Source organism: Cynoglossus semilaevis, chromosome 17, assembly GCF_000523025.1.
Source record: "Cynoglossus semilaevis isolate Cse_v1.0 chromosome 17, Cse_v1.0, whole genome shotgun sequence".
Lineage (NCBI taxonomy): Eukaryota > Metazoa > Chordata > Actinopteri > Pleuronectiformes > Cynoglossidae > Cynoglossus > Cynoglossus semilaevis.
In genome coordinates, this window is record NC_024323.1 from 9,990,606 (window position 1) to 10,004,598 (window position 13,993).

The following is a 13,993-nucleotide window of genomic DNA, read 5'->3' on the forward strand; positions in this document are numbered from 1 at the left end:
TCAAATAATGTGTTAATTCATTTGTGAAGATTCATCTGATTACATGTCCTAATAGTATATACGTTATATATATTACATATATACATATACATATATGTGTATATGTGTGTATGTGTAAATAATATACATATATACACATATACAAACCTATACAAACCCATACACGACAAAAGGTTAGGCACGTGATTCTACTTCACCTTCCTTCTGCCTGCTAATGAACTTTATTAGTCATGTAAACGTTGCGTCAATGATGCTTTGATAATCACAGTTATAAATTGTCTTCATTCATCCTAATGGTGTTGTGGTCCTTAAAAGAAAGCCCTTGAAGTGACTTCCATTATTACTTTTATTGTTTGTAATTTTTTTATACACACTATACACATTTAAAATGACACAGTTCTTCCTTGTGAATTTCCACAGGTGCAAAGGCATGTAACGGAACACAATATTATTCCGTGTTACATTTGTTTTTTAACGTTGTGCTGCAGTAGTTTAACACCCTGAGGTACATGTATATACAGTGTATTTTACAAAGGAAGCGGCGTTGTGATGGTGCTCTCTGACCGGGCCGCCCAGTCCATGTACTGCTCCACGGCTTTCTCCTCCGTCCTCTTCCCCATGGTGAGGATCCCTGCAGCCTGGTTCCTGGATCCCTGCAGGAGCTGGTGGAGTCGACTGTGCAGGCGGTGGTCGTCCTCTCCTCGTTTGCCCAGAGTGAGGATCCCAGCGGCGGCGTCGCCTGTCAGGGCTCCGCTCACGAAGCTTCCGCCTGAGCGGCACAGCAGGATGTAGAGGCGGCAGGAGCGAGATGTTTGTCTGCAGCACTCGGTCATACTGTTGGCCTCACAGGTGAGCTGAGACAGGAGCAGCATCAGGACCAGGACCAGGACTTTCTGCTGGATGGAAGGAGAGCAGCTGGGTTATAACACAAGGTGAAAAATACTTTGGAGGGAAAAAAAATTGCAGAACCGGGAATCAAACTTGAATTATTTTCTTACTATAAGGCAAGTGCACCAACCACTTCTCCACTGTGTGACCATGAAACAGTAATTGAATTATCTATCTATCTGTCTATCTATCTATCTATCTATCTATCTCATTTTCTGGACTTTACAAATTAGTCTTATTTAATGATTCAGGAACATTTAAAATATAAATGCTATGAAAAGTAAACAAATGAGAAGAAAATGTAAAAAAAAAATCAGTAGAAAATCTTTACATAACTTTAAATAATTATTGATCCCTGAACAGACGGCAGCTGTTGTCCCAAGTAAACAAATGAGAAGAAAATGTAAAAGAAAATCAGTAGAAAATAGAATAGAATAGTAGAAAAGATATCTCCATCTCTCGAATGCGTTTGTGGTAAAAACTTAAATGTTTAAATTGTCCTGATAAAAGCTATAAAGTATCAAAAACTGTCCTACCTTGTTAGACGTGTCCATCCTTGCAGTCCTCTGGACATAAACAGACCACGGCATCTTCTGGTTCACGTGTAGGAAAATAAGTAGGTTCGCGAGAACAGGTGTCTTTTATACTGTCTAGAGTTGTCCACAATGCCCCGCCTGTTTTGACATCACTCAAGTCAAAGACAAAAACATATGAAAAAAAACCAAAAAACTCCTTCCTTTTTCTTCATTCAAACGACTGCTGTCCAGCTCCATGGCAGTAATTAGTCTCTGGAGGCAGATCATCACTGAGGCATTTCTCTGGACCTTTGATGAACAACAGGTTGGTCTTGTCTAGCCTCGTGCCAATAGTTTATTAAGCCATTCCTTCACAGTCAGTAGCCATGGATTGACTTTAATTAGCTAAGGTCTCCAATGGGAACAATAATATCATACAAACACGTCGAAAAGCCGCTGCCCTTTCTCAGTCCTGATGACAAACTCATTCAAAGGTCATGCTAATGAGGTTGTGGGGGCTTTATCCTCCTACACCAATGACCGTGCTGCTGTACGGTGTGTGGAGGAAAAGATGGCAGGACCCCAAAAGGGCTCTAATCAATATTGGTAAGCACTGACCAGTGGAATGTCTATTGTAATCCTCTGAATTATTTTTAACCCACGAGCATCGGCGCACAACTGAAGGGCTGGACTGACACGCACAACAACGGAAACCTGTCAGGAACCTGATTGGTTTTAAAATGATTTCATGTTGAAGTCCAGAACACGTATGCAATTCTATATGCGGCCCAAAATGGCTGATTTTTTGGACAATGAGTTTGGAAAATACTGCTAATTAAATTAGCATTCGCATTACAATAGCAATAGCAGACAATGAGCGAGATTGTTAGCCTTGCTGTGACATTTTTTAACCAAAGAACAATCCCAGATTGCCAACATCACCTTAGGGTTACACACATTGAGTGTGTCGTCATTTTTTCCCCCTGAAGTTTGTCGGTAACATTCCACTTAAGAGACTGAGAAAAACGTCTTCCAGATATAACTTGCTCCGTCTCGAAGTCGGCATCATGTAATCGACAAAAACAAAAGAGACAGGATAAACAATGAAGCCAGTTTTAATGGGCCACTTCAAAGAATACATACTCTATTTACAATAAAACACATCAGGATCTTCTCTGACCCACCTGTTGTGGCATGAATCCTTTATTCAAGTCCCACATATAGTTGTCCAGTTGCCCTGACCTTCATCCACGACACAACCGCAGGTGTGGAATCACCCGACTATATGTGGAAGTACAGATGATACAAAAGAATACCAATAAATCTAATAACAATTATTATCATCATAGTAATCAATAACATCTGTTCTCTTCTAGAATTATTTTAGCAATATATTTTCCCTTCATACATTATAGACACAGTTTACATCTTTAGTCATGATTTTTAAATTTTTTTATTTACTCACTCTCGACAGTAGTACCATGTTTGTCGTTGACCTTTGACCTGACAGGGTCAGATATTCCAGTAGAGGATGTCGGAGGGTTTTACAGCGGTGAACAAAACACCAATTCATACACACAGACACAGACACACACGGGTCGTGTCCCAGTTCGTTGCGTTGTACGTCTTTAGACCATGCAACTCAACAAATCCCGAACTCACTTTAGTGACCACGATAGACTAATAGAAGCAGCTGGTGATGGACTTTTTTTTTTTTCCTATAACCCGTACACTAGAAAAGTTATTCAAACGGTTCTACACAGGGACTCACATTTTAAAGACAAAAAAAAACTACAGTGACTCAGTTCACGGGAGAACTACAGTGACTGGAATAAAGCGTCGTCTGTACGGTTTTAGTTTCTTCCGACTGTTTCTAAACTGCATTAGTTTGGTTTTGATCGCGAAGCTTAACGCAAGGCATGTGTTAAAAAAATAAAAATAAAAATAAAATGGATTGTACTATGTTTGTTCACTAAAGGTAGAGTATGCTGGAATTTTGAGCATTTTGGAGTAACCCTTTCTCTACAGCAGAGGGTGCTATAGATACGTGATGAATTTTGTGACAGTGAATGACCTTCGTGACACGCATCTGTAACAGCATAGGAGAAGAGGGCGCCATGGCACTGACATGCAGTGGGTACTAAAACTGCTGAGCACCCACTGACCTGAGCACCCACTGACCTGTGGTGCTGTACGCATGTGAAACCGTTTTAAAACGTGACATTTTATGGTATCAACCTTAATTCTTCTTCTGCTAATTGTTCCTTAGACTTTGGAAGTGGACGGAAAAAAAGTGTTATTGCGGAAGACAGAGCCCCTGCAGAACAGCATGCCACCATACACTCCTAGTGACCCTTTTTTTTTAACCCAGCATACTCTACCTTTTAACTATTCTTAATTTAAAATCCTCTGGAAATGACTGGGCTGCATCGTCCACTTCTGAAGTGTGGACTTCCTGTGTCAGGCAGAGTTAGGATGCAGCTCATTACTTGGGACGCAGCCGCGGCGGAGATGAGAAGACCCCGGTCAGGAGCGTCCAGTTCTTAACTGACAAGAAATGACACTTTAAAACACCAGCAGGGGGTGCAAGCAGGGCACTGGTGTTACTGCACACATCTACAGCTGCAGCCTTTTAATCTACGCTAGCTCTACAGCTCCCTGGTTTGTGACTCCTACAGCGGTCAGTCTAGACGAACTGCTCTACTCTTTACATCTATTTCTGAAAATGACATATTTGCACCTTAAATAAGTCAGTTATCGCTAATAACTTCAGTCTAGGATAAAACTGATGAAGAAATGACAACAAATTCAAAATCGCGTAAGAGTTAAAAAAAACCCAAAAGTTTGTGTCATGAGACAGCGTGCGGTGGACGCCTGTACCCACAGAACTAGATTACATAGTATGTAACTAGTACCGCCCAGAGAGAGACAACTTGTTCAACCCACTTTTTTTGCTTTTCCCATGAGGTGGAGAACGCCAAAGACCTTTTGAGATATATCCAAATATTCTTCCCATAACTGGGGAACTGATCTTTTTACTCACATAATGCTATCCATTCAGGTCAACGAGTACTGTCAATAGGAAAACAAGTGAGAACCCAAAGGTTCCTACTTATTGCCAGTGGTCACAGTCCAACAGTAAAGTGAAGCTGAAGAGTGGCAGACCGAGAGACTTTTTGATTTGATTTTGATTGTACTTAACATATTATTACCAGTATGATGCAACATGAGCAGGCTGGATGAAGCGTATTTAACTTTTTTTAAAATTTAATTGTAAAAGCTTTCTGACCACGGTTCCCTTAACATTCAATTTCTGGGAATTTGCTTACAAATTGCCACAAATGTAGTTTTTTTTCAAGATTGTCCAGTAAGTAAAGTTGTTTTAGGCTTTGTGGTGCGATCAATTAGAGCGTTTGCTTGCAAACCGAGAGATTGCCGTTTCGAGCCCACCCAGGTACGACGTTCAGGCTGCTATAGCAGCTCAATTTTTTGGTCGTTCCATAGTGTAGCAGTTATCTGTCTTACTTATAATTTTATGCTAACAATGCCAATAATGAGTTAGGCTGTGAAAAAGAGACAACGCAATGGCAACTAGGGAAACAGAGTTTTGCTCCATTGACTTTGATTGTCGAATAAACCACGACCAGGCTCTGTCTTATTGTGCAAAGACTTCTCTTTGTGGTATGATCACTATTTCCATCTACAGCTGAGGCGCCATCTAGTGGCCTCACTGCAAGTGATTGACAGAAATAGAGTCTCATGTTACTGTTGTACTAGGTGTAATCTCTTCTTTGTAGTGACAAAGCTAAACATGGAGAGTATTTTCGTGCAAGGATATAGTTCATGTTACCTAGCACTTGTCATGATATTTTAAGTTCTTTAAGTTAGGATTGAGGCGTTGAGCTTGGTTACAGTGAGAACTCATCGGCGTTGAGCTTGGTTACAGTGAGAACTCGTCGCTCAACTACTGAACGCTCTGTTGTTGTTTTCCTATTAAGAGTGACAGGCGACCACAAAGAACAGCACCACGTTGCGCAAATACTTCTCTTAAACTTGTGTCTCGGTTCTTGCACGACGCGTCCTCCTTACCACCATCATCTCTTTAAACCTTTCCTTCACCTCCTCCATACTCTTTTCATCTAAGGTCTCCTGTGTTTCCTGGAAACACTTCTGCTTCTCGGTTTCTAAATTCACCTCCGCGTCTCTCTGTGGGTAGGTTTCTCTGTGGGCACAGGCTGCGGGTCAGCAGGATCCCGTCAGATCACCACCGACCATCATGTCGTTCTCGGGGATGGCTTCGAGAGGCCCTGCTGCCCTCTGTTGGTGGCCCTGTAACTGAAACTGAGGTAGGGGCGGGGGTTGAGGATAGGCTGGTGGTCGAGAGACAGTTTGAACCAACGGGAGAGAGAGTAGCTGCGGATGTGGCTGTGGTAAGGAATAAAGACAGGCTTGAGGTGCCATGTGGGGTTGGGGCAGAGGTTGGGACTGGTAAATGGCTGAAGGTGGAGGGATGGCCGGAGGATTAGTCTGAGGCTGCTGCTGCTGCTGCTGCTGTAGCTGGACCTGTGGCACCATGTGGAGAGGGTGATGCTGGAGCTGAGGGGAGGCTGCTCCGTTCTTACTGAGGCCACAGGACTGAGCTGCACAGTGGATCTGACGCAGTGTGTCCAGTGCCTCGCTCTTAGCGTGTTTCAGCAGATCGGCCTGACCCTGCGTTTGAAAGAGAGAAGAAGAAGAAGAAGAAGAAGTTTGTCAACTTAACTACTTAATTCACACTATTGAGGCAGTAGAAACAGAAGCATGGACCAACCTGACTTGAGAGCTGTGTATACACAGACTGTACATATATACATATACATACATACCGACGGTAAGTCTGAGGATACGAAAAACTGTACATATATACACATATATACATATATACATATATATACATACATATATACATATATACATAGATATATATACATACATATATACACACACATACATATATATACATACACACACAAAGACATATACACATTTATTCTTAGAGAAATAAGAAAATAGCTAACTGGAAATTTCAGATCATTTCAATGTTAAAAGTAAACCAATAACAAAGCAACTATTTTTAGGCAGTTGCTAAGTTGCGAATAAGCATATTAGCAACTTCTAGGTAGAAATGTTTGCAAGAGGTAAAATGAGCTCATATACTGTATTGACCACCAAAAGTAGCCGAGTGTATCTGCTGAAATAAAAATCTGCTTGAGGCTAATCATTTTAAAGTACCAAAAAATGATCAATTTCGTGCTTAGGAATCAGTAAGTTGGAGCTTAAATTTATTGACAAAAAATGTTAATATTTTAGCTTGTGGGTTATTAAAAATATATTTTGTTTAGCTCCATTTATTTTCACCAAAAACTACTGTACGGTTAAATAGAAGTTAGAATTCTCCCAAAAAAATTACCTGGCAATGGACAAGAGAGGGCAGTATAATACCGCCGTACTAGAGCCCTTGGCTCTACGTTGTAATAAACACAAACCAATGTTTCAGGCGCCACCGTGATAAGTACTGTCATACGGTGATATTATCCCACAATACTGTCATTTCTGGGAACACCCTGCGATGAAACCACACCATCTGTGAAGGAAAGGGTCATGGAAGACGTCCTGCTATTCAGCACTGTCAGTCAGTCTGGGCTGCTGCCATGTCTGCCTGCTTCCCTCAGCTTTGCCATATGGGAATATGTGGGAGAAAAAAAAGAAGAAAAAAAAACTCCCTCTCTCATTTCTATCCACCTGTGAGGTGTCAGAACAATTTGATTTGAACAAGACTGTGAAAAGGGCAAAATCCTGTCATAAGCTTTTTCAAACCCCATTACCGCTGTAGTTTGGTAACTGATTAGTACCTCCTGTGATTTCTTAAGTCAGACTCTTGAGTTTCCTGGTTACCAGGCAGAAGACAGGGTCTGGAGAGTGAGTAAATCCATCCATCATACAGCCAAGGCATCTAGCATGGGCTCTGTCTGTCAAATATTTGAATAATTCATCTTCTTCAGGTTTTTCTGGAGGGAAATGGGGGGGGCAGCTGGAGTCAATCCCAGCATTCATCAGTCCAGTCCATCACAGAGCCACTCACATTCATAGCTACGGTCAACTGAGTGTCATGTTAGCCTAGCCTGAACGCGCGTTCAAAAGTAATCTGATTTATCTTCACAATTTTAATTAAATAGATTAAACTGTTAATTACTGTACGAGGGCGCTAGTAAAAACTACTTCAGAAAAGCGGTGGCCAATACGTAGATTACAATCTACCAATAGATCGTGAGCAATTTAAAAAATATATACAGTATATATACTGTATATAATTCTATTATATATGTATATTTAATGATTTCAAGCTAGCTAGACCACTTTAGCCTGGTCATTTGGATAGTAGCTCTGAAACCAGAAACGTGTGGACACTTCTGAGTTAGAAGCTTAAGAACTGGCAATAAATTAAATAGATATCTTGAAGAACTCTTGTACTAATCCTCTAGGTGTTTGTCAGAACTCCCGCTGAATGTTTGAACTTTAAACATGGAACCTTTTCTCCCCCTTCAACATCAGTACTTTGGCACATTCACAGCTGACGTTCCACTTTATTTATCCGTGCTTGTTGCGATTCTTTCTTTCCTCCGAGCGACCGTTTTTGGACTCTGATCAAGAGTGACAGCTAAAGGAGCTAACATTCCTATGGAGACGCTGACACACACACTCTGACCTGCTCTGAACCAGACCCTGGTTCCACAGTCATAAGGCTAACACAGAAGGCTAACACAATGCTAAACAGTTAACAAACCACAATGAATAAGTCATATGTTTTTGTTTTGTTTTGGGTTTTTTTTCCATAAAAAGCCCTAGTTATATAACTAATGACTCACTGAGCATAAAGATGGTGAGAAGTGTGTTCTCTGCTGTGGGAGTCAAATCAGGACGAGCGACAATCTTCTCAGCGTTTCAGGCACATTTGCCCCCACGACTGGCTTAGCGCTAAAGGAGGCTAAGCCCAAATGCAGGGAATCCTTAAATCCCACCACTTTAACCTCATTAAATTCTTATCTAATTCCATGTAAGTCAGCATACAGTATCTTCTTGTGTCTGAGAATCGCTCCCTTCTTTTGTTAGCCTGCCCTGTGCAAGACGTCCCAGATGACTGTGGATTCTGGGGGTTTTCAGCTGCATCAATAATATTATATATTTATTATTATTACTTCTACTAGTACTATTATTATTAAACATCAGTTAAAGAGTCATACAGTACATATTTTAAGTCAGCTTATTTAAGCTCTTATCAGATGCATTTAAAATTTAGTTTTTAGCATCTAGTGAATTTTGCAAATATCTTCGTAACCACTGGCTATTTCTAAATATTTGTTAACAACAGAGTACAACTAACATCCATTTAACCACGGAAATATCAAAAAGTTTTTATTTAACCTTTTATTTAACCGGGTTGGCCCCGTTGAGATGCCGGGCCAGTAGTTAAAACAACACTGAACATTTTCTAAACAATCGAATAAAAAACACAAGACCTCAGCGCCAGAGATTTCACCCTGAGTTTTTCCACGTTTGTCTTTTGTACAAGACGTTGAAGTCAATTCTTGAGCATTTCTTAAACTATTGTTCAGATATTTTTACATTTTTTTGCTCTTTTATTTTCACCCACTCTGTCACTTGTACATTAAAATACTATTTTCTTGCTCACAATGACTTGTTTTTTCTCTATTTCTGAGCTGTATTTTTTATGGTTTTTTGCGTCTATGTTTTTGCCGTCTATTATTTTTATAGATAGCAAAGTATATACTGTATGTGTTATACAGTATATATAAATATATACACACATTTATATACATATACTGTATGTATACTGTATAAAATAAAAATAAAATAAAATACATACATATATAATTGCATACATATACATACATATTCATACATACATACAAATACATATATGCACATATATACATTATATATATATATATGTATATATTTATATATATATGTATGTATATATTTGTGTGTGTGTCTTAGTCTATAAAGTAAAGGCTGAGAAAAAGCCAAGAAGAAGACAAGGAGAAAGATAACGTGACTCCGAGCCTCACGCTATCAACTATCGGCAAGTGTCTCCCAGGCTGCCGAGGAGTTGGAGAGATAACCAGGTGAAGTGACTGGGCACGGACGCCGTATTTGGCAAACACCAACTGGCTCTCACCAAATGTTCATTAGGTGACGAAAATGACAAGAGATAAACAGTAGGAGGACGAAGAGTTGGAGGGATCGTGTGTGTGCGCAAAACGTGAGTCACATTTGCTTTGACAAAAGGCTACATATACTGGTTCGCCCTAAGGTACCACAAACCTACATGTATAAGAGTCTACTCAACAGACACCCACACATACAACACATGCAAATGCGGAGTTAGACATCGACAGCAGATGGATGCTGAACATGTTACTGTGAGTGAACGTGACCATACTGAGCTCCGTTGGCACAGTGGTAGGATTCCCACGGCTGGTTAGTACTGTGGTGACCTCAATGAATGAAAGTTATTTGGTTCTGCGCTTTAAGGCACTGAACATTGGCCAAGACCATTTAGTCAGGTTAGGAGTAAAAGAAACCCCCCAAAAACCTTACGATTATTGATGATTAATTCCGATTAATCCACACTAATATACACTGGGAATAATCAAATAATAATTTTGCATATATTTCTTGAAGATTTTCTATGTTAATAACTGAATAATTCAGGTTAGTTAAAAATGTGTATGAAAAACATACATGTAGAGTAGAGTTCTTGCTGTTTGGCTGTGGATTAATCATGATCAATTCCATTTAAAATATTGATCAAACCAGCCCTCATTTTTTTGTTTTCTTTATGGTTACGCCTTTGTTAAGCTTGATTTACTGACAATAGAGAGGTCATCAAAAAATATGAGGGGATTAAAGCAAATAAAGTGACACTGACAGAGCAAGTGAGTCACACACTCCCCACCCCCCCTCCCCATAGCGTCCTTCACCCATCAGTGGATGGGAGAGAAAGAAGGCGGCAATCACACAAAACACAGTCGAAAAATCCATGCAAAGCCAGGCCAGCTGGGAGCTTCTTCGCTCAATGCGGAGTGATTTCAGAGCGATGATAGGAGATAAAAATATCCCTTCTGCTCTGTCCTTACTCAGCCAAACACACTTGCTGTGCACTGCACAGCCTGAGCAGCATGTGGTGTTTTATCTGAGCTGCTTTTACTGCCCCTCTCCACGGACCCGCTGAGACGACTGCGTTAAGTAAACCTTATCTCCCGTGTCATCGACGAGCCGAGACAAGAATGCATGTGGTTCGGCCTCATCTTCAAAGCATTTCCACCGGGCCCTGCTTCCACGTATGGGAGGAATTGGCAAATTAGTGTGAACGACCTAATCAACTCTCGCCAACGTGGACTCATGAAGAAATAAATAAGACAGTGCTTGGATTTAACAGCAATGAATTAAAATATTAAGAGGATTATCAGCGATGTAGTTAATGACCAGAGGGAGATTCCTGAAGACACGATGTAGCTTTATCTTAGCATCAGGTTGAGGTGATTCCTGAAGACACGATGTAGCTTTATCCTAGCATCAGGTTGAGGTGTTTATCCAGATGCTTACAGTCTCCAACACAATGTCTTCTGTTGCAGGCCTGTCCAACGTTAATTTAGCCTATGTTTACACAATTTCAGGGCTAACCTTTAGCTTTTTTTTTAGCTTTTTTAAGCACATTTGGTCATTTTTGCTAACCTTTAGCAATTTGTGTGTGACATATTCTGATTATCCTTTAAATAATTTTTAAACGGTTAATTCTAATTTTTGAAATGTTAAGCCTGTTGCCTTTTCTTTTCATATTCTTGGCTCACTTATTAGCTATTTTGAATTATTTACCATGTAGCGTTTGTCTAATTCCTAGCTCTCACGCTAATACTAGCTATCTATGTACTATGCTGAAATACGTTAAATAAAATTAAATAAAAAATAAATAAAACTACTTAACACATTACAGTAATCAAAGAAATCACAATTTTGTGCAAATTGCAAACTGTGGCAACTAAAAAAAGCTTTGCTTTGACCCCACTGCAATAGCTCTGTGCCAACTGAGGGAACATGCCCCCCATTTTGGGAATCACTGATCTAGATGCATTTTTTTTACAATGCAACGCATTTGTAAAACACATGATTTAAGCCCTAGGTTTCAGAGGAGGAGGGGTTTCATCTTTAGTGGTGACAGTGACATTTCTTCTAGGGTTAAACACCACCACAGTGTGGAGCAGTTTACCCACTCACCTTAAGAACTGTGATGTTCCACGCATAGCTCTCCATGGCCTTCTGAAGTTTGCGTCCTTTGAGACCCTCCTTCGCTCCGATGCGATGCAGGTCTTCGTGGAAGTCCAGACCTGAACAGAAACACAAAGGAGCATAAAACAGCAGTATATATGCAATGCTATGACAGACACTCACATATATATTTTTTATTTGTCGGAAGGATGGATGTACATGCGCACGTTGCACCAATGTTGCCCAACAGTACGCAGTATATAAAAAAAATAAAATAAAATAAAATAAAGCAACATATTTTAAGTTCATGTCTAACACGTCCTCTACCTTTCCACTGACTGGACGGGAATCTGTGAAGAATCTGTTAACACGTTAAACGAGCCAAAAACATAACCTCCACACTGAAGGCACAGGCACATTCATCTGCCTGCCTTCTGTTAATATCGCTGCACTTCAGCACATTTTTCACAGGAAACAACATTGGACAACAGCGTCTGCCCTGGGCCAGTGTAAAAGTATTCAATATGCCATGTTATTAATAGGGGTGAGATTGAGGTAATGCAACAGGGGGGGGGGGCTGCCTTCAGTTAATTCATCTCCAAGTCCAGATTCATTTGTCTCAGACACATTGTTTTTTTTTTTTTAATTCTGCAGGCAGTCAAAACACACTCCTCCTGAGGCTGCCAGTCCCCGCTGCTAGTTAATCTGTCCCTGACAACTGACCTCACGATGCACCGCAGGTATTGACCAAACAAAGTAGGCCGTGATTAACATCAGTGAAGGTCATTTACTTATTAATTATTTCCACCGATTTGCAATGGTCCGCCACCGTTCAAATGTGTGAATGGGTTCTGAATGGGAGACATGTCACTCAGAACAGCAGCCTTCAGAATTCCGTGAGTCACAAGGCAACGTGGGACAAGGACAACGGCCACCAGGTGTCTGTATTGTCAAGTGAAAGACTCTCCTAGCTAAACTGACGTGTTGACAGACGTGTACCCGTGACCCCAGCCACAACCCCAACGACGGATGTAGAAGACACAATGTTTGTATTTAATACTTAGTGAAATACACGAGGAAAGAATAGTGTCCAAAGATTGCCCTTAAAAAAAGGCTAAATCATATTTACGTATATAAGAAGAAAACTAAAAAAAAAACTAGTCAACACATATCACTGTTAAATAAGCTATATTATATTAAAAGAAAAGAAATAAGAAGAAGAAAAAGAAAGAATTGTATATATAGTTCTTCAATGGAAATGCTAAAAGATTAGATTAGCATAGATTGATGGACAAACAATAGCTCAGAAAGAGCAATGCATTAACTATAACTATGAAAATAGCAAAACATTGTTAAATTACTGTATATACATACATACATACATATATATATTTATATTAAAATGAAATGAAACTGAAAAGTTTAAGTTTAGCTACCTGACCTAATGCTACATCAAGCCAAGAGCTAGCGTAGCAAGACTGATGTGGGAATATCAGGTCGTAATGCGACACTCTCTGTTCGTCTGTGGCTAAAACTAAGGTTTACATATAATTACAGACACTAAAGCTACAGTTTAAGCGGTGCAGGAAGAAAAAGAAAACGGTGTTTTAGCCTCAAAGTTGTGTTAACAGAGTTCAGGATTGATTTGATGTTGTAATCCAGTGGAGTTATTGAGCCAGCGCAGAGCGATTTGAGCAGCAGCAGCCCGAGATCACAGAGCCCTGGCACTGAGGCAGGCACCGAGCCGAATCACAGATGAAATTAGCTGGAGGTGGCTTGTCACAATACCTCCTCTACAGAGCATTTCATTTTCCAATTATCCAGTTTATTTCTCTCTCTGAAACAGTCCCCCAGCTGATGTTCTTTACTGTCACTTAACACTGTGAAATCTGAGGTAATAAGCAAAAATGTGGCCCACAGAGCCCACTGGGATGGAGAGGACTTTTAGAACTTGCAGGAACAGAAAGAGTGAGTAGACATAAAAATCTGAGCGGACACACACATATGCAGATAAAAGCCTGGGAAAGGATTTCAGTCTGCGTCGACTCTACAGAGTGTTTGCTTTAGTAATGAGTACTGCAGCGGCTGCACCTCTGATGTTCCAAACACACAGGAAGAGAAACAGAATGAGAGACAGAGAGAGAGACACAGAATGACAGGGAGCGAGAGAGAGAGACAGAGAGAGAGAGAGAGAGAGGAAAATAAACTAAAAAACAGGAATAGGATCTGATGACAAGAAATGATGAAACCAAAGAGAAGAG

At 40.3% G+C, this 13,993-nt stretch overlaps 2 protein-coding genes across 5 annotated transcripts in view; both read right to left on the bottom strand.

Moving 5' to 3' along the window:
* Nucleotides 1-328: 328 nt before the first annotated feature.
* On the bottom strand, nt 329-5,326 carry hcrt (hypocretin (orexin) neuropeptide precursor). Of its 2 annotated transcripts, XM_025064270.1 has the most exons (4): nt 2,588-5,326; nt 2,346-2,455; nt 1,425-1,562; nt 329-896 (listed from the first exon to the last, which is right to left on the bottom strand). In XM_025064270.1, the coding sequence occupies exons 3-4, from the start codon at nt 1,476-1,478 to the stop codon at nt 528-530; spliced, it is 423 nt and encodes a 140-aa protein (XP_024920038.1). In that variant the 5' UTR covers nt 1,479-1,562; nt 2,346-2,455; nt 2,588-5,326; the 3' UTR covers nt 329-527. The 2 variants fall into 2 exon arrangements, with proteins under 2 accessions (XP_024920038.1, XP_024920039.1); XM_025064271.1 differs by having other exon boundaries at nt 329-893; nt 1,425-5,326.
* A 10-nt stretch (nt 5,327-5,336) lies between these two features.
* LOC103393174 (inactive phospholipase C-like protein 2) overlaps nt 5,337-13,993 on the bottom strand; it is a 64,325-nt gene continuing 55,668 nt past the window's right edge. For all 3 annotated transcript variants that reach the window (XM_008330039.3, XM_008330038.3, XM_017040634.2), the window contains 2 exons: nt 11,742-11,851; nt 5,337-6,113 (listed from right to left, as the gene is read on the bottom strand). In XM_008330039.3, the coding sequence (XP_008328261.1) occupies nt 5,646-6,113; nt 11,742-11,851 (578 nt within the window). In that variant the 3' untranslated portion in view covers nt 5,337-5,645. The remainder of the gene's footprint in view (nt 6,114-11,741; nt 11,852-13,993) is intronic.

Excerpts from the sequence above, each read along its gene's own strand:
- hcrt (XM_025064270.1), bottom strand. The coding sequence starts at position 1,478 with ATGCCGTGGTCTGTTTATGTCCAGAGGACTGCAAGGATGGACACGTCT. Across the intron at positions 897-1,424 it reads GGATGGACACGTCTAACAAG|CAGAAAGTCCTGGTCCTGGT; the intron begins GTAGGACAGTTT and ends CCTTCCATCCAG.